This window comes from Gracilinanus agilis, chromosome 3, assembly GCF_016433145.1.
Source record: "Gracilinanus agilis isolate LMUSP501 chromosome 3, AgileGrace, whole genome shotgun sequence".
NCBI classification, from domain to species: Eukaryota; Metazoa; Chordata; class Mammalia; order Didelphimorphia; family Didelphidae; genus Gracilinanus; species Gracilinanus agilis.
The window spans coordinates 217,434,891-217,455,020 of NC_058132.1; the positions used below are offsets into that span (position 1 = coordinate 217,434,891).

The 20,130-nt window shown below is 35.5% G+C and overlaps 1 protein-coding gene across 1 annotated transcript in view; it reads left to right on the plus strand.

Moving 5' to 3' along the window:
- The window catches only part of HECW2 (HECT, C2 and WW domain containing E3 ubiquitin protein ligase 2), a 289,847-nt gene that overhangs the window by 125,595 nt on the left and 144,122 nt on the right, over window positions 1-20,130 (plus strand). Inside the window, exons 3-6 of the mRNA XM_044669680.1 lie at window positions 1,806-1,900; window positions 8,283-8,358; window positions 15,827-15,996; window positions 18,701-18,843. Of these exons, the coding sequence (XP_044525615.1) occupies window positions 1,806-1,900; window positions 8,283-8,358; window positions 15,827-15,996; window positions 18,701-18,843 (484 nt within the window). The remainder of the gene's footprint in view (window positions 1-1,805; window positions 1,901-8,282; window positions 8,359-15,826; window positions 15,997-18,700; window positions 18,844-20,130) is intronic.

A 20,130-nucleotide genomic window follows, 5' to 3' on the forward strand; every position in this document is an offset into this window, starting at 1 on the left:
TCCAGAATTAGTCTGTTACAAAGGAATTTTCATGAAAAGTAGAAATTGACATTTGCCTAGAGAAATTTATTGAAATATCTTTCTTCACAGTGTGAGAGAAATCATTAAATCTAGATTTGCTTCACAACAATTTAAAAATCACACACAATCTCAATAAGCATTTAAAAAATCTGTGTCACTATTAATTTTCATTTAGTAAATCTGATATTTCTATAAATTATACCTTTATTGACTAGCTGGGAAATGTGCCTGGGAAAAACAAAAGCAAAATATATGCATATATATATATATTTATATGTACATATGTTATGTGTGTGTGTATAATTGAATGGGCTACATTTTTCAAAGATCTAGAGACTTAGGACAACACATATAAAAGTTACTTACCTTTTCAAACTTTGTTATTTAACCTGTCTTTCCTGGCTATTCTTAATTGGTTGCTATTATAAAGTACATGCAAAAAAAAAGTGAGTCCTGCCTCAAGTGATTTCAGTTATACCGTCATATTTTCAAGAGTAACATTAGGAAATCATATCAAGAATTAGGGAAAAAATCAAAGATATGTTAATGAGTATACTAACAACTAAAAGAGAGAGCTAAACTGTTTTTACTGGTTTATTCTTGTTCAAATAATCAGTAGCTTTCTCATTGGTTGATTAAACCTGATTTTTTTCTCTATTCCATTTTACATATTATTTTTGATATATATCTTTATTCATGTAATCATAAATCCTGGATTTTTAATAATTCTAGACCTAGAAAGGACCTCAGAGGCCAACTTCATCATTTTAGAAGCTGAGAAAACAGACCTGTGTATAGATGGAGGTTTTGAACCTTGGACTCCATTCCCCATAAGTCCCTTAGATTTCCCCAAATTCCCTTTAATCCCTCCTGCGCCTCCACATTTGCATGGTCACATTATTGTTTTATATTTGGCCGTAACTCCTCCCTTTTTCTCTTTTGTTCCTGGGAGTGTGCTGGTTAGGAACCTTTTAGTTAGGTCTCTGTTAGTTTATTATTAATAAAACATTGATAAATATAATATTTAGTATTTTGTATATCAATTTTAATCTCCACGCCTGGGGATGTTAAACAAGTTGCTCAAGGTTTCACACATTCGAGGCAAAATTTAATCTAGGTCTCTGACTCTAGAGCAGTGATTCCCAAAGTGGGTGCCACCCCCGGTGGGTGCTGCAGTGATCTAGGGGGACGGTGATGGCCACAGGTGCATTTATCTTTCCTATTAATTGCTATTAAAATTTAAAAAATTAATTTCCAGGGGGCTAAGTAATATTTTTTCTGGAAAGGGGGCGGTAGGCCAAAAAAGTTTGGGAACCACTGCTCTAGAGCTAGTAAGTACTCTTTCTACAGAGGCTCTCATTTTACAGATTTGAAATCTGAGGCTCAGAGAGTACACTAGTGATTTATTTATTTAGACTATAAACACCTTTCAGGAAAAGATGCTATCACTTACCATTTTTCAATTCAATTCTAAGCAACTGGTACATTGAATTATATGCAGAAAGTTTCTTTAAGGGTTGTCTAAGTTGAATTGAATACATCTCCTATACAACATGGGTGTGAAGCATTATTATCAAAATTTCAGAGATGCTGTCAAGATAGAAAAGGAAACAGGAAGCAGAACAATTTGTTGCCATCTGATTTGGCTTTTGGAAATGAAACATTCAAACTGAGCAGGACTATTGGAGTCTTAGTTTGGTTTCAAACCCATATTTAATTCTAGTGATTTGATGCGAACAAACATTTCTTTAGGTGATTGATTGTGTTCTTGTATTGTTTTACAGCGGAAATAAAAATATGTTTTAAATACTACCATGGCATTAGTGGAGCCCTGAGAGCTACTACCCCATGTATTACTGTGAAAAATCCTGCTGTGATGGTAAGTCCAGTTTCCATATCCCATGATTAAATACCAGCATGGCCAGGCATCATGGCTATTGATATTAGAGCAACATTGCCCTACTTATGGTGGACAATAGAAAAGGAAATTTGCTTATGATGTGGAGAGCCTCCATTCTAAAACTACAACAAATCATAGGCATTACCCCAATTTAAATAAGGGAATAAATTCTATAGCAAATAAAAAGGAGGGAGGAATGAGAGTGATTCTGCTCATAAAAGAGTTCTTAGTTTTATAAAAACCATTAACTGTAGGATGCCTTTAAATGGAAGCCCTGCAGTGAATTCAAGTGTCATATAACATACCACTAAGTGATTTTCAGGTCAAAGGAATCAAAGTGGTTCGTGCCACTGCTAATTAAGACAGGGAACAAAGGTAAGGCAATCCTGATATTATAACATAAGCTAATGGCAAAATGTATCCTTAAAAATGTTATTTATATGCAACTTTTCAGAATTATATATTTTGAATGAAATAAAGTTCAACTTTTGTGGTGCAAAACTTTAGACAAATCTAGTCATTACAAAAGAGTGAAAAATATTGACTCTCCTAGACTAAGATCTTGAGAATTTTCCATGTACAATTTAGGCTATTTGTAGAGAAATATCTATATGCTAATTGGTAGAATTTTAAAGGATTTGATTCAAAGGATAACAGACTCAAGTTAAAAAAACAAGACAAAACTTCATATTTGAGGGGTTCTCTTGAAAATCATATGGAGGTACCAGCTCCAAAACAAATTATCCCTCACCTCTGCCTCAGCAGTTTTGCTTTGCCCAAAGGATCATAGATTTAGAGCCAGAAGAGAACTTGGAACATTGAATATAGCCCCCTTATTTTACTCAGAAAGAAATTAAGACACAAAGAAGTTAAATGACCTGACCAGGCATACACAACTAAGTATCTGTGCCAGGACGTGAATCCAGGTGCTTCTGACTCTAAATTCAACACTGTTCTCCCATTAAGCCTCACCATGTTAGGATGAAATTGATTTGGGGCAGCTAGGAGGCACAGTGAATAGAATGCCAGCTTTGGAATCAAAAGGAACTGGACACAAATCTGGTTTTAGGTACTTCCTAGCTGTGTGACTGTGGACAAGTCCTATAACCCTATTTGCATAGCTTTCACCTTTCTGTCTTAGAGTTGTTATAAAGACAGAAGTAAGGGTTTTTTAAAAAGATGAAATTGATGTAAAACAGGGGAGGAATATATTTGCTTTTGTAAAATTTTGTGGGAATGTCCCCATATCCTCTTCTAAAGTAAGCTAAATATTTAGTCTTTAGTATTTTGTATACCTCTTTTTCATGAGAAAGAAATGGGGAAGGAGCTTCTTATTCTTAAAGACCTCTAGAATAGAAGGGAAATGTTTTAAAAAATAAGTTGTATTCACTGCAGAAAACATCATGAGACATTTGGATATTCCTTTTCTGCCTCCTGATTGACAATAAAGGTGTTGATTACTCAGGTTGCTACACAGACGCCCTCTGGTGATGGTTCTGAAGAGGTCACACCCTCCTTTTCTTCCCTACTCTAGGAATTGGCAGCTGCTTCAAATAGAACAAAGAGTTAAAAATAAATTCAGATTAATAAAGAAAGAAGCTGAGGCCTGTATCTTCAAGCCAGAAGCTTTGACATTTCTGATTTGATGCCACCTGGGCTCTTTCCTAGGCTTCAGTCAGTGGTTGGGCAGTAGCCAAAAGAAAAAAGTTCTATATCTGAGTTCTTACTTAAACATGATAGATATGCTAAAACACACACACACACATACACACACACACACACACTCTCTCTCTCTCTCTCTCTCTCTCTCTCACTCAAAAGAACAATTCATTTTTTGTTTTTAATTAGCTTTGGTAAATTGTATAAAGAATTTAAGATATTGCTAATCACAAAATAAAGCATCACATTAGTAAACATTCTGAAATAACCTTTATCCTAGTTATAAAATCCTATTTTATCTTAGGATAAAATAAATGCTAAATTTATTTAGCTAAATAAATGCAGCCAGATTATTAGGACAATGAGATGGGCTATCCCAGAAAACAAAATGAAACAAAAACCTCTTTAAATTATCTGATTGCTTCCAAATAGTCTCCAAATATCACTAAAGGCATCAGATTTTCCCAGTCTAAAGAAAAGCACTGAATTGGTTCTATTGATTTTGCATTAAGTTCATTCTATCACAATCGGTGGATAGCTTTGAGGTAATTAATCTGCTTCAAGTATGCTATAGAGACCATCACCACATTTAAGTATTCAGAAGTCCTCTGGGACTACAGTACTTAGAATCAAAATACAGAGCATTTCAGATCATAGATCAGATGATGAAATTGGTTGGTTAACGTGTTCTGATTTATATAGAGCTCGCTCTCTCTCTCTCTCTCTCTCTCTCTCTCTCTCTCTCTCTCCATATATGTATATACATATATATGTTTTCCTTTCTCTAATGTCCCTTTTGGGGTGTGTCAAGGCTAAAAGAAAACTCTGACTTCTGTGTCATCAATGCCTTTACATCACTGTCATTCATCAGAGTACTCAGTGATGCAGACATTTCAGATTTACAGCAGGAAATCCTTCAACTTTGGGAACTGATGAATCCCACCATCACCGTGACTATATATACATATATTTCATCACATCATAGAACTGGAAGGGTCTTTAAAAGTCATAGATTCCCTTTTCTTACAAAGGAGGAAACTGAGGCTCATAATATCTCCCCAAATATTTCAAATCTAGGCAGTCATTCCTCTCTTCCCTTCAGCCCCAAATCCCAAAGGTTTATGAAGATTTCTAGGAGGAGTGGAGTGTGAGAGGGAAAATAGGAAACCTTTAGGACCAACTTCTTTCCTCCTAAGACCCTTTATAAGTACCCAGGTACCTCCAGGAGGAAAAAGTATGAGTAGCAGAGCTACTGTGAGGAGGAGGCTGTAGTATGCTACGTTGAATATATAGTCATAGAAATAATTTATTTTTAACATCCTGATTATCTGTCTCTAAAAATTTAAGGGTACCATACATATAAAAGCAAGCTTCATCCTTACACAGCCCATTTGGTACAACTGTTTCACAGCTGGATCTTGACAATGGACTTGGAAGAAGTGACTGAGAAAATTGTTGAGCAGTCAACAGAGAAACACCACAGGGAAGGAAATGAGCAGCAGTGTTAACAGTATTGGTTTCCTCTCTCTCATATCCCTTTTGGGGTGTGTCAAGGCTAAAAGAAACCTCTGACTTCTCTGTCATCAATGCCTTTACATCACTGTCATTCATCTGAGTACCCAGTGATGCAGACATTTCAGATACACAGCAGGAAATCCTTCAACTTTGGGAGCTGATGCTCCCATCACCGTGACTTATTGTTTCTGTCCTTGGTTGACGTGTTCTCCTGGAATTAATCTATAGACAGAGTTTATTTAAACAAAGGGAAAATTTCCCTAAATATTGTGTACAGATGTCAGTTTCCATTGATATCCACCTCTTCAACTTAAGAATGGTCTTTCACAACTTTTCCTGTGGAAGGAATAAAGCTGAGCCACAAAATTTTGCAAGTATTGCTTCCAGTTAGCATTGTGTAAGTCTGGAAGTTGTCCTTACAGGATATTTCCTTGATTCACAGAAGCTGAAGGGTCCAAACTGTACCTGAACAAAAATCCTCTTAACAATGTTAACCATTCTCAATGACCTGCAGTGAAGGGTAATTCATTACTTTCTAAGGTTGTCTTCCTTTTCACCTTTTCACTCTTAGGAAGTTTTTCTTTACCCCAAGCTTAAACTTACTCCTATCAATGCTTTCTTTGTAGAATGCCATAGAATTGAAGCAAATTAAGGACAGAAAAGCCATTGATAAGTTGGAGCATGTCCACAGGAGGGCCACCCAAAGTGGAGAAGAGTCTATGAGAGTATGGCATATGAAAGACTATGGATGTTTAACCTACAAAATAGAAACCTTGGAGAGATGATATAATATATATTTTCATGTATTCAAAGAATTGTTACATTGATGATGACATTAGCTTTGTTCCAATTGACCTTGGAGGAATTAGGGACCAGCCAATCAGAACTAGAATAAATCAATAAAAGTTGAAGAGAGGCAAATCTAGGCTTGATATGAGGAGAAAGGGCACATGAACAATTAGAGCTAGCCATAAGCAGAAAGAGGCGCTCTATGGAAGTGTACTTCTCTCTCTTCAAACAAAAGCTGGACAACTATCCTGCCTTGTATGTGAAAGAGAAGATTGCTGTTTATTAGGGGTTGCACAGATGACTTCTTTTTCTCCAGGATTCCTTGATTTTATCTGCCTATCTATGTATCTATGTATCTATCTATCAAAAAATCAATAAACATTGATTAAGTGCCAACTTTGTACCAGGCACTGTGGTAACTTCTGGAGATACAAAAAGAAGCAAAAATTAATCCCTACTCCTAAGGAGCTTTTACCATCTGATGGCTAGAGGGGCAAAATGGTAGAATAGATAGTGCACTGACCTTGGAGTCAGGAAACCCTACATTTGCAGACTTCTACTGTAGAGGAGCTGTTTGGTGCTTAACTTTTCTGAATTTCAGATTCCTCATCTGTAAAATGGAGATAATAGTATGTAGCACACTGGCTTTTTTGTGGATCAAATAAGGTAATATGTCTAAAACACTTTGCACACCTGAAAAGCACTATAAAAATGGGAGATATTGTTTTTATTAGATTCTCATTGCACTAAATGAAATCACAAATTTAACATGCTTTGCAAACCATAAGGTGCTATCAAAAATTCAGCTTCTGTTATTTTTATATGAAAATACTTTATCAGAAATAAAGAGCAGATGGCCAAATGTAACTTAATATTAAGAGTAGGAACAGTCTGCTCAAGATATTAAAGAGGAGTGTGACCAGGGGTGTGCTGGTAGATATATAACAACTATATCTCACAGGGGGTGATTACATACAGAACATAATTTTTATGATATATATTTTTCCAGATTACATGCCAATATAATTTTTAACATTAATTTTTTAACATTTTGTAATCCACGCTCTCCCTCTCCCTCCCACCCAATCCCTAAAGAAAACAGGTAGTATGATATAGGTTGTATATATATTATCATATAAAACATTCCGTGTTCATTTTGTTGTGAAACAAGACACATATTGCTTATACTAGAGAAAAATTTATGGGGGAAATAAAGGATGGTATGTTTCAATCTGCATTTGGACTCTGTCTGTTCCTTCTTTGATGGTAGATAGCCTTTTAGTCATTAAGTCCTTTGCAGTTGTCCTGGATCCTTGCCTTCAGAACACTCTTTTAAGTTTAATCTTCATTATTAACATTTTCCCAGTCACTTTCCCAAGTTTAAACAATCAACAAAGCAATACATCAAACCCTGACTTGTAGCTGATTTCCAAGGTATATATGCTCACAATGAATATTTAATAATCTATTATAATTCATAATAATAATTTAATTTTTTTGCAAAGGGTTCATTTTATTAAAGATTCCATATCATAAATATAGAAACCTTTTGAAAAATGAACACCTTTTTAAATATATATAGAAATTCCTGACTGATAAAATACAACATTAATTCAAAAGCATTAATCAATACATTACAACCTTTGTAATATAGTTTCTTTACTCCATTGATAATAATAGCACAATTACTCAGAAGCTGGTTCAGCTGGCTCTAGCATACCTCTGAACATCCCTCAGGTAGCAGGGAACATTCAGAGGAGAATAGCACAGAGTGGGTGCTGAGCAATTTGACAATGGTGATTTTATAAGTCTATTCCATGTAAAAGAATAATTATTTATATGTACTAAAGATGTTTGATACTTATCTCCCAAATACAACAGTTGGAAAACAGAGACTTTGAAGAACCTGATTTGTGCTTGTGAAATAGATAAATCTCTAGACTCCACTCCAGAGGTATCCAGATGTGTTGGCAGCAAGATGTGTTGGCACAGCAGATGGAGTGCCAGGGATGGAGTCAGAAAGACCTGAGGTCATGTCATATCTCAGACACTTACTAGCTCTGTGACCCTGAACAAATTACTTAACCTCTTGTCTGCCTCTCTTTCCTCATCTGTAAAATGGGGATGATAATAGCAGCCACTTCCCAGTGCTGTCCTGAGAATTAAATGAGATGATTATAAAACACTAAGCACAGTATCTGGCACATAGTGAGCACTATATATAAATATTAGCTATTATTATTGAGGCTTAGGGAGTTTGTCTTTGTCCAGGCCTCAAGAAGCTTGCAACATTTGCTCTCCATTTCCTTTATACCTTTATGAAACTATTAGCCTAGTAAGTAGAATCAGCGGGGCTGCTATGACATCACCCCTAATGCATTCATCATTTTTTCCTCAGATGGGGGCAGAAGGTATGGAAGGAGGTGCTTCAGGAAATCAACATTGTCGGAAATTAGTCAGTTTTACCTTATCAGGTAAGTGATTTCTTTACAGCTTTATAAATTATGTATATATTATATACATACGTATGTTAAATACGTGCTCACCTCACACACACTCTTCATGTATTTTAAGCTTTCTAGTAGTATTTCTCAGAGAGTTATAAGTTGATTATTTATAAAATTCGATTGAAATTTGACTACCAAGCAAGATAGCTAATGATTGCTATTGTAGAAGTTAGCTCTTTAAACTTCTTATTTAAAAAATTCAGATGTACAAAAAAAGAATAAACTAGAAAGCAGCATGTGACAATCTAATTAGAATTCTCTTACATGTTGAAAACAACCTATACTTCTCCATTTGTCTTCAAGGAAAGAAAATGATTGTATGTGCACAAGGAAGAGAAATATTCTCTTGTGGCAATGACAAAATATGCATAATGGGTTGGAAAATAGCTGAAATGTGCATTTATTAAGAAAGGTGTCATGAGTTGTATGCTTATCATAGAGCTTAGAGAAATGTCCTGAATGACAAAAATCAAGCAAACTCTCAGAAAAGCCAGCCTTCTTTTTATTTTTTTCGATGAGCTTTTTTTGGCTGACATCTGTGAAATAAGGAATTCATGCAAAATAAAGCCTAACAGATGTCTGTCACTATAAAATATTCTGTTTTTGTGCTCATGGAGGTGTTGTGTTTCAGAGGCTTGAATTGCATCCATTTGCTTTTCTTCCTAAATGACAAACTTGGTTAACAGTCACAGAATTTTTCAACTTTTCATGTCAGAAAAGAATTGATGAAATTAGCCAGAGGGAAAAATTATGCTAATTCTTAAAAGACCAAGACATGATTCACATATACATGTGTGTGTGTACACAGACATATATAAATATATGTGTATATGTGTGTGTCATGCACACACATACATCAGTGTGTATGTAAACTTCTGTTGAGACTGGGTTTCCCCATCCATCATACCCGGGCTGGAAATATTGCAGCCACTGCTCAAGGGTCGAATCCTTCTACTGATTGACAAAAACCATTTTCCTGCCGGGGACTAGTTTAGCTGTCCTTCAGCACCTGGTGACCCTCTGCTCCCAGGAGCCTGTACTCTATTGGCACCAGACTTAATGCAGACACCTAATCAGCTTCAACCTCACTGCAGCTCAGAATTCCTTAATTTAGGCAATCCACTAGTCTCAACCTTCCTAGTAACAGGGACTAAGAATGTGCCCCACTACTTTGGACCAATAGTGTTATTAATATTTGGTACAAGGATAGAGTTTTCAGCGATAAGAAAACAAAATGGAAAACATTTAAAGGCAGCATTTTGTAATGACAAGAACTATAGATTGGAATTCAGAGGACCTGAGTTTGAATCCTTTCCCCTCCTGCTACTTACTACCTCTAAGACATTGAGAGAATCCTTTCTCTGAAGGCTTCATTTTCTTCATCTATCCTCTGAGGGAGCTGTATTCATTCACTGATCTCTAAGGTATCTTCAAGGCCTAAATCCTATTATGTTTCTTTTACTGATGTGTGTCCATTACCTTGGTCACATATACAGAAGACGTTAATGAATTCATTGGTGGTACATAATCTTCTGAATTTGTTTTCCTCTCTTTTTACTACTTTGAGTCTACAGAAAAGAGTTTTTATAACTTAGTTTTTCTCATATCCACAAAGTTCATTGGTCTTATTCATCAACAATTCTAGGAAACCCAGACTTGCTGGTAGGGAGAAAGGAAACTGGTTGATCATTCTATGGTTTCTTGATTCCAGAGGTCCTTAGGCTCCAGAGATATTGTTGGAGAAATGCAGGATCAATGCCTTTCTCCTTCCTCTGGGGAGCCCATGAGCCAGAAAATAATAAAGCCTGGGGTTTCTCCTATAATATATGTTACTATGAACTGGCTATGACTTTTCCTTACCTCTTTCTTTGACCCACTTCCTTAGCCCATATAATCTTGAGGAAATTTTTAGAAATATACTGCCTTCATACGTGTTACCTTCTAATGTAACTTGGACTGAGGATATTTTGTCCAGATTGGGTTAGTCTGATCCTGCATTACATAAAAGAGAATAATTTTAGCTTCCTTATTTATTTTTCCTGGTCCTTTTAATCCTACAAGTTGTTTATAGGGGGCTAGAAAAATTAGAGATATGTTGCCCATAAGCCTATATTAGCGTACGCCGAAAGCCCAACAAAATACAGAGACTTTGATCACATTATAGGTTTTTAAATTTGTTGTTGACTATTGCTGGCATATAATTTAAAAAATGCATTTTGGTCAAGTCACTATACTAACTCATATATTATTTTCATGGATCCTAAGAGTAGATAAAAATGTGAAACTTATATTGGATCATGATTAACTCACTACTGGAGAATGACCATCTGGAAACTGAGGATTCTAGGCCATTTTACTAAAAATAGGAAATAAGCCTCAAAACCCAGCTCAATGTTTTTATTTTTTGTTTTCTCTAATTAAATTGGTTATAATATCCACCATGGACTAGAAAACAACATTTTTGGTCAAAATGTAGTCAAATTTAGTAAAAAATGACTAATAAAATATAATGAAGAACCAAAATGTAATCATTGTAATCATAAAGGAAACTATGAAGAAGAAAAAAAGCAGTGATGCAACACAGTGGATTGTGTTAGAGATGAGTTTAATTCCTTCCTCAGCTACTTATGAGCTGAGGGACCCTTGAAAAGTCACTTAATCTCTCTCAGGCTTAGTTTCTTCATCTCTAAAATAGAGATACTATTAGCACCTACGTTATAGGTTTGTTGTGATGATCAAATGAGATAACATACATACCACACTTTGCAAATTTGAAGGTGCTATATAATCAGTAAAGATCATCATTATCATTTATAATAACTTTTTAAAAATTTAATAATTTTTATTTTTTAGAAAAGTTAACATGGTTACATGATTCATGCTCTTACTTTCCCCTTCACCTCCCTGACTCCCCCCTCCCCATAGCCGATGCACATTTCCAATGGTTTTAACATGTGTTATCGATCAAGACCTATTTCCAAATTGTTGATAGTTGCATTGGTGTGGTAGTTTCGAGTCTACATCCCCAATCATGTCCGCCTCAACCATGTGTTCAAGCAGTTGTTTTTCTTCTGTGTTTCCACTCCTGCAGTTCTTCCTCTGAATGTGGGTAGCATTCTTTACCATCAGTTCCTCAGAATTGTCCTGGGTCATTGCATTGCTGCTAGTACAGAAGTCCATTTATAATAACTTTTTAAAGGGAATTAAATTTCACCAGAGAAATATATGAAAGGTTATTTCTCCCTGGGTAAAATAAGCTCTTCGATGGAAGAGACTGTTTTCTTTTTCATCTTAACATCCTTAGTGCCTGACACAGTGTTTAGCCCAAAGTATATCTTATTTTTTTTAATTCAAAGATGCTTTAATTTCCAAATTACATGTAACAATAATTTTCAACATATTTCCCAAAACAATAAGATCCAGACCATCTCCTTCCCTCCTTTCCCTTCCCCTGCTCTAAAATGGTGAGCAATTTTATCTGGGCTATATCATGCAAAACTGACTTCCACATTGGTCATTGTCAAAGGAACACACTCATATAAAATCCAAAGTCCCAATTAAAATCATAAATATAACATTTTAACGTCTTATTAAAATAAGAATATTTGCAGAGTGCTTAACACACAGTAGACTGTATGTAAATGTAAACTCTTATTATTTTTAATAAATGATTATTGATGAATGAGAACTACTTTCTTTGCCTTAAAATTTACTCTATCTTGGAGTTAAATATTTGGAGATAATATACAAATAGGTATGAGTCATAGCAAGTCAGAATTGCAATAACTGCTATACTTTATCATATAAAGTTAATATGGCCATAATATTTATATGTTGGAAGTAAATTTTGTCCTGAAAAACATATGAGTAGCTACAGAAGAATGCCTATAATCATAAATGTTCCATTCTTAAGTATCTATGGTTGAACATGTTCCATGAATAAATAAAAATCCACAATGAATATAGAAACTATTCTTTCATTAGTAGCTTTACTTTATAATTGAGAAAGCACTGAATATGGAATCAAAAGACCTGGCTTCACATTCTGGTATTCTTAATTATCTGATCTTGAGGAAATCATTTTACTTGCCTTAAGTATTTTCATCTATAAAATAAAATTAAATGCAAGTACCATATAAATTTTAAGTTCCTATTTCTAAGATCTTATTGTTCTGAAAATAACAGCACCAATTTGAAACTATCTTCTGGCTAATCTCTGTTGGTTATTTGAGTGATGAAGAAGTCAGAGCAAAGATGGAGAGAACAAAGGGCATTGGGTTAGCCACTGGATGTGAGAATGGGGCAACATGGCATAATAAGAGAGCTGCCCTTGGAGACAAAAGGAAATTTAAATCTAACACACACTGCCCATGTGTCCCTGTGCAAGTCACTTCATTTCTCAATGCCTTTGGAAACTACACATCGAAAGAGCATTGAGAAAAGAAATACTCTATATTAATGGAATCCCAGGTGTGGATCAAAAAAGAAACAAAAACATCCATATGGTTAGGTGGTTGCCATTTATACACATATGGCTCCTCATTTGTGAAAGGAAATCTGGCCATTTGGATTTACTATGTAGAGAAATTGATTCTGCCACTGGGAAAGAGTACACAGCCTAAGTTTGAATCTCAGTGTTGTTACTGTGTGTATGAAAAATAACTTCATATGGCCTCAGTTTCCTTATCTGTAAAATGAAGATTCTCCCATCTCGAAGACCCCTTTCAATTCTGGATTCACGATCCTATAAATTAGGTGAACATAATAATTAAGAAAGGCTTATATAAAAATGTGGAAAAAACACATTTTCTGTGGAAGGTATGTTATGCCAAATAAAGTCAACTGAAACACTATGGAATTCTGACATGAACAGTAGAATGCTAATATGTTGTTAGTAATGAGCACACTGTTCATGAAATGCCAGGAATGGGGAATATGATACTAATGAGATATTACAGCAATTCCTTTGATGCATCTGACTGGTACTTTATCTGCCTTTTACCACTTCTGATGCCTTTTCAGATCAAAGCTCCTTCCTGTCCTTAATGTTTCATCCTTGGCTTAGGGGCATTTCAGATGAATTTTTTAACATTTTGTGACATAGCCTACTCCTTCCCTGCTGCTCTGCAGTGGGTGAAAAGCACTAGGCTTTCTTGCTATACCCCTACTAAAATATATACTTGTGAATCTCTGGGCCATAGGAGCACTGTGTTTTTTTTTTTTTTTTTTTTGACTTGTAAAAAACAAGTGTATTAGGCTGATTCCAGAGCCCTATGGAATACTTCACAGCATGGTGAAAATATAACTAGTTTTGAAGTTAATAAGAAGTGGGTTCAAGTCTCATCTCTGCCATATACTGATTCTGCGCCCCTGGAAAAAATTACTTACTCTCCCAATGCTCCCAATGACTCTATAAAACTTGAAGTTGCAGAGAAGATGTTCATCTTTATTGGCAGGGAGTATATTTCACCAGGAGTTCTCTACACTGACCAGATCATAGATACAGGTTTTTAAAACTGCATTTGCAAAAGGGTGATGTTGGTGACCTTCTAAAATTCAGACTTAGACTTACTTAGAGAGAGCCTAATATATGTGTTCTGAACCTTTTTTGTGTGTGTCATATACATACCCCTTTTGGCAGTGTAGTGAAGTCAATTGACCCCTTCTCAAAATAACCTGATTTGATGTTAAATACATAAAATAAATAGGATTAGAAAAGAAACTAATTTTATTGAAATCCAGTAATGAAGATGATATATTTTTAAGTTCCCAACTCTCAGATTAAGAACCCCTGCTGTAGACTTTCCAACCCCCTAGGTCAGCTATGAACCAGTAAGTCACTGAGGTCATCCTACTGCAAGTCTCTGTGTATAAGATTTTGGGGCCATCCCAGGAAATCTGATCTGAATTGTTTCCCCAAGCCTCCTTAAATGGATCAAAACCACAAGAAGAATTCCAGAATGAATATAAACTTTCAGGGGTCCCACAGTTCTTAGAGTCACAGGATTATAGATTTAGAACTAGAGGAGACCTTAGTAATCATCTGGCCCATTCTCTTCATTTTATAGATGACATACATACAATTCACCGACATGCCCAAGGTCACATAGGCAGTAAGTAATGGAGCCAAGATTTGAACTTGAGGTCCTATGACTCTAGGTCTGACAGTCATTCCATTATATCAATCATTCTGCCAGCCTGGGGCCATGACACATTTTAAGAGTGTTAGAGCAGCATCCTTGACTCCTATTGTTAAAAGTCTGCCTCTTTATAATTCCATTTAGGGTTTTCTTGGCAAAAAGACTAGAATGGTTTGCTAGAGTTTCTCCAGCTCATTTTACCGATGTGGAAACTGAGACAAACAAGGTTAAATTACTTGCCCAGGGTCATGCACAGCTCATATGTCAGGGAGAGTTCCTGACTCCAGGTCTGCCACCTAGCTGCTCTTTTGACTCATATGATCTGACTTGGAATTCCGTAGTGCCTCTTGAGGACACTTATAGCACTGAAATCAGCCCAGTCTTGTGAATTTGTTTGCACTGTCAAACAACCAGATTTTACCAGCCACAGCCACAGGATGAAAAAAAGGATCAGAAAATCTGAAGTGACTTGTGGAAAAAGTCCCAATTAATATAGTATAAAATTACTGGTATGTTCTAGATCCTATATTTTATGGGACATTCAACAGACAATCTCTCAGTTACTTAATATATTGAATATTTTATTAGAATAATTTAGCAATTGAGCACCACTTTTTACTTGGGAGGGTGATGTGAGTCATTTAACATTGTGTAAACAAATATGTGTTTATGATTTTTCAATAATTTTAAGGCATTGATACAAGTTTCCAAATTTTCCAGGATCATATTATTGCTCTTCTGCTTTGAAATCAGTCAGTTTACTTATTCATCACAAACAGAACCTGATTTATACCTGCTTCAAGTGTATGAATGATTCTTTTTCTCTTTGGGGTTGCAACACAGAATGAGGTGGTTGTCTTTTTATGTAATTGCTGTTCATTAAAGATTTTTTTCCTAAAATAACATATTAAATTTTTGTGATCAAAATAAGGTTGTCCTGGAAAATAATGATGCAAGCACACATGTGGGGATCAAAAGCATTCCTATCTGGTGAGTCAGGAAGTGTCAACTAAGGACCAGACATGATAGATCTTCCCCTAACCCGCCATTCATTGCTTCCTCTATATATCCTGTTCAGAGAACACTCTGGATGAATTGTCCACTTTAAACCACTCCTGTACACCAACCGTCTCATCGATCTTAATTTAATGAATTGTACATAGGTTTGCTAAACAGTTTCAAGGAAGGCATCTTGAGTGATAACTTAAAAACAGATCATTGAGTTGCTTGCTCTAATGATGATATATTAATGTGCATTTTTCTTATGTTCCTCCCACTCCTTTTGCTTTTTTAAGATCTTAGGGCAGTTGGATTAAAGAAAGGAATGTTCTTTAATCCTGATCCTTACCTTAAGATGTCAATTCAGCCAGGAAAGAAGAGCAGTTTTCCTACATTTGCCCATCATGGGCAGGAAAGAAGGTCTACTATCATCAGTAACACAACTAATCCAATTTGGCACAGAGAGGTAATGATATATGTCTTTTAAGTCTCTCACGCTTGATGGCTCAATAGTTTGGCAAGCTGGGATGGAGTAATGGTTTCCAGGGGCTGTATAAGCGAGGACATGAGGGAGCACTGAATTCTAGTACATAGATGATACTAAGCTAAAGAGATTTCTCTCCCCTTGGGTTTTGGCTAATGGATCTGTGGATTCCTGTAGGCGGTAGATTCAATTAATTAGAGAAATACAATTGACTTGATGAAGGATCATTAAGGAAGTGTTCGACTTTAGGGTAGACACATTGACAAGGACAGTATGTGTTAGTTCTTTAGAACTATATCATTCTGCAGTATGGTCTTACTGTGAGCTGACTGGACGAAATCTAAGATTTTCCCATTAGTGCTACCCATAATGATTAGAAGAAGAGCACACTAGTGTTTCTCTGGTCTGGAAGGCAGACATGAGACTAAATTAGAAATGTTCCTGAGTTCTGTTATCTGGGCATGTTATATAATATCTCTGTTTCAGTTTATATATAGATTCTGGTTTTTGGTTTATCAATTAAATTATACCTAATATATGTAGCATATTTGAGTAGAAATAGTAACGTTTATGCCTAAAAGGAATAGAACAGACACGCTGCCAATTAGGAGAAAACATTATTTGAGAATAGTCCATTTTGTGGAATATTTTCATTGAGTATTCTTTTATGGGTATTGAAATAAAAAGAATTCCATGCATTTCTATGTGGAAAATGATGCTTGGTTGAAAGTAATATATGGAAGTTCTTATGAAGGTCAGATGATCTTCAACAGCATTGAATTTTGTTCAGGTGTTAGAGGATCTTCAATTTATGCCATTTAAAAAATGGAGTTTCAATAAAATGTAGTTTTTAGTTAAAATCATAGCATTTCATTCAAGCAATATTTCCATTTTGATATTAATTTAAATTTATTTTTTAATCCCTAAAAGTCATTGCAGTTCACTTGTACAGTGAAAAGGCCACTGGCTTTGGAATCAGAGGACCTCTTGGTCAAGTCACTGAACTTCCAGGTCTTAGTTGCTTACTTGCAAAATGAGAGAGGTTGACTAGATTTTGTCTACAATCCCTTCCAACTCTAACTCTATGATTCCATGATATATAGTTCATTAAACTGAAGTCTGTAGACTTTTAGCACATGGATATCTGGATACCTGACAACACAATATGGAAAGATAGATCCATTTATAGTAAATCTTCCAATCTGAGGCATTGTTGTGTGATTAGGGGTTTGGGATTATTAAATATTCTGAGAACTAGATCATGATCATATATGTCTTATATGCAGTACCCACTTACAAAGAATTGGAGTATAATATTGAAACTCTCCTGGAACATAATTTAATATGTAGAATATTATAGAGTTTGGTATTTCAAAAGATGCCTACAATGTTTCAGATTTATTGCTTTCCCAGCAAAGCAGGTAATTAATAATATAACAGATCAGCCAGAAGTACTTTATACAACACTTTAATTAGTGGGTTTTGATTAATTTGGATAGAATTATTGATAACTGGATAGGCTTAGAATTAGAATTCATATAGAAACCTATATGAATTCAGGTCTATAAATATTCAGAAGGTACTTACTATGTTCAAAGCACTCTGTACTAGGCACTCAGGATATGAAGAAAAAATACTTCTCTCAAAGTGCTTATATTCTACTGGGAGAATAGACTGTACACAAATACATGAATACAAAGAATTTGAAAGTAATTTCAAGGGACAGTTCTAACAAATGGGGAAATCAGGCAAGCACCTTGGTTATAAAGTAGTATGGAGCTATGCTTTGAAGAAAGGTAGGGATTCGATTAATTAGGGGCAAGGAGAGATTCTGTTTCAGACATAAGACAGAGGAGTGGCATGGAAGATTGTCTTGTGTAGGGAACAGCTAGGAGGCTAATTTGACTCTAATAATGAATATAATAAGCATTTCCATTCATATAAAGCATAGCTAGACTATGGAGGATTTTCAGTGCCAAGAGGATGATTTTGCCTTTTATCCTAGAGGCAAAGGGGAGTCACTGAGGATTTCAGAGGAGAGTCACATGGTTAGATCAACGTTTTAGGAATATTGATTTGGTAGTTATCCAGATAACGAACTGGAAAGGAAAAGGCTGTAAGTAGAAGACAATTAGGAAGCTGTTGCAATAGTTCAGGCAAGAGGTTCTAAACACCTAGTGTCATTGTGAATAGAGAAGAGGACTGATGTTGAAGAGATGGAATTGGTGATATTTGGCAATTTATGACTTGGATAGTAGGGGAGCGAGAAGAGTGGATACTGATTTTATCAATCTAGTTAACAGAAGGGATAATAGTATTCTCAACAGAGAGGAAAACTTAGAGGAGAGAGAGTTTGAGGGGCATATATAATGGGTTCCAATTAGATACATTGTGTTTGAGATATTGATCATATATCCAAATGGAAAAATCCAGGAAGCAGGTAATAATGTGGGATTAAATTTGAGGAGAGAAATCTGAATTGGATATATAGATCTGGGAATCATCTGCTTCTAGACAGTAATTGAACCCAGGAAGTGTAATGAGATTACTCAAGGAAAGAGTGTTATCCAAGAGAAGAAAAGAGGAGATAAGAAAGAACCCTGGGAAAAGAGTGTTTTCTATCAAAATACAATGCATTTGAGATTTATTTTAAAGGTAAATTAATGTTACCTCTTTTCTATTTTAGAAATATTCCTTTTTTGCACTTCTTACTGATGTCTTAGAAATTGAAATTAAAGACAAATTTGCCAAGAGTCGTCCTATCATTAAGCGTTTCCTTGGGAAACTAACCATACCAGTCCAGAGGTTGCTGGAACGTCAAGCCATTGGGTAAGTAAATAGTTATTTCATGTTTTTTTTTTAAACTTTTACCTTCTCTCTTAGAATCAATGAGTATTGGTTCCAAGGCAGGAGAGTGGGGGTAGGCAATGGGGGTTAAGTGACATGCCCAGGGTAACATAGCTAGGAAATATCTGAGGTCAGATTTGAATATTTCATAGTTCTTAATAAGATCAGTAGCTGTGCTGCCTAAGGAAAATGTAACTTTTCTGACTAGCCAATAGAGATTTTCTCAGTGATTGGATCTCTTTTCTATCCTCAGTCCTTTAAACATCATAAAAATTCCTTATACTAATAAAATTCTGACAGTTTTCAAAACTTTTGACTGTGCCATTTTATATGTAAACTATTGTATTTCTGTAACCCAAAGGTGGCAACTCAGTCCTATGTCAAGATGTATTTGACAGGGGGCATCTGGGTAGCTCAGTGGAGTGAGAGTCAGGCCTAGAGACAGGAGGTCCTAGGTTCGAATCCAGCCTCAGCCACTTCCCAGCTGTGTGACCCTGGGCAGGTCACTTGACCCCCATTGCCCACCCTTACCAATCTTCCACCTATGAGACAATACACCGAAGTACAAGGGTTTAAAAAAAAAATTAAATCTTTAAAAAAAAAAAGATGTATTTGACAGTATATTAGGTACTTAAGCAATATTTCAAAATAATTATACTAATAAAATTCTGACAGTTTTCAAAACTTTTGACTGTGCCATTTTATATGTAAACTATTGTATTTCTGTAACCCAAAGGTGGCAACTCAGTCCTATGTCAAGATGTATTTGACAGTATATTAGGTACTTAAGCAATATTTCAAAATAAGATGTTGGTGTCAAATTATCATATACTAAAACCTTTTTATGATACCACCTTTTATAGAGCAATATTCTTTTGTTGTTGTTGAGTGAAATGATGAAAAAAAATTTATTAAGGACATACTTTTGCCAGGCACTATGCTAAGCACCAGAGATGGAGTTGCAAATATAAGAATCAAGACAGTCTCTGCTCTCCAAGAGCTTGAATTATAATAAGGGAAGAGAAATCATATCAAGGAATGGCATCAAGGGAGAGTATTTTTGTCTAGAAACCCAGAAGGATGATGAATCGAGTCTTGAAGCAATGGCTTCATAAGTCTTTTTTAAAAGGTAGTGCTGTAGCTTGACAGTACTGATTTGATTACTATTCTTAGAACAAGAAATGAAAATCATGGTGGCAGGTGGGAGGTTTGAGTTGTGAACTTGGGGGAAAGGTATGAAATGAAAATGGGTGAAATGCATCATGGTAG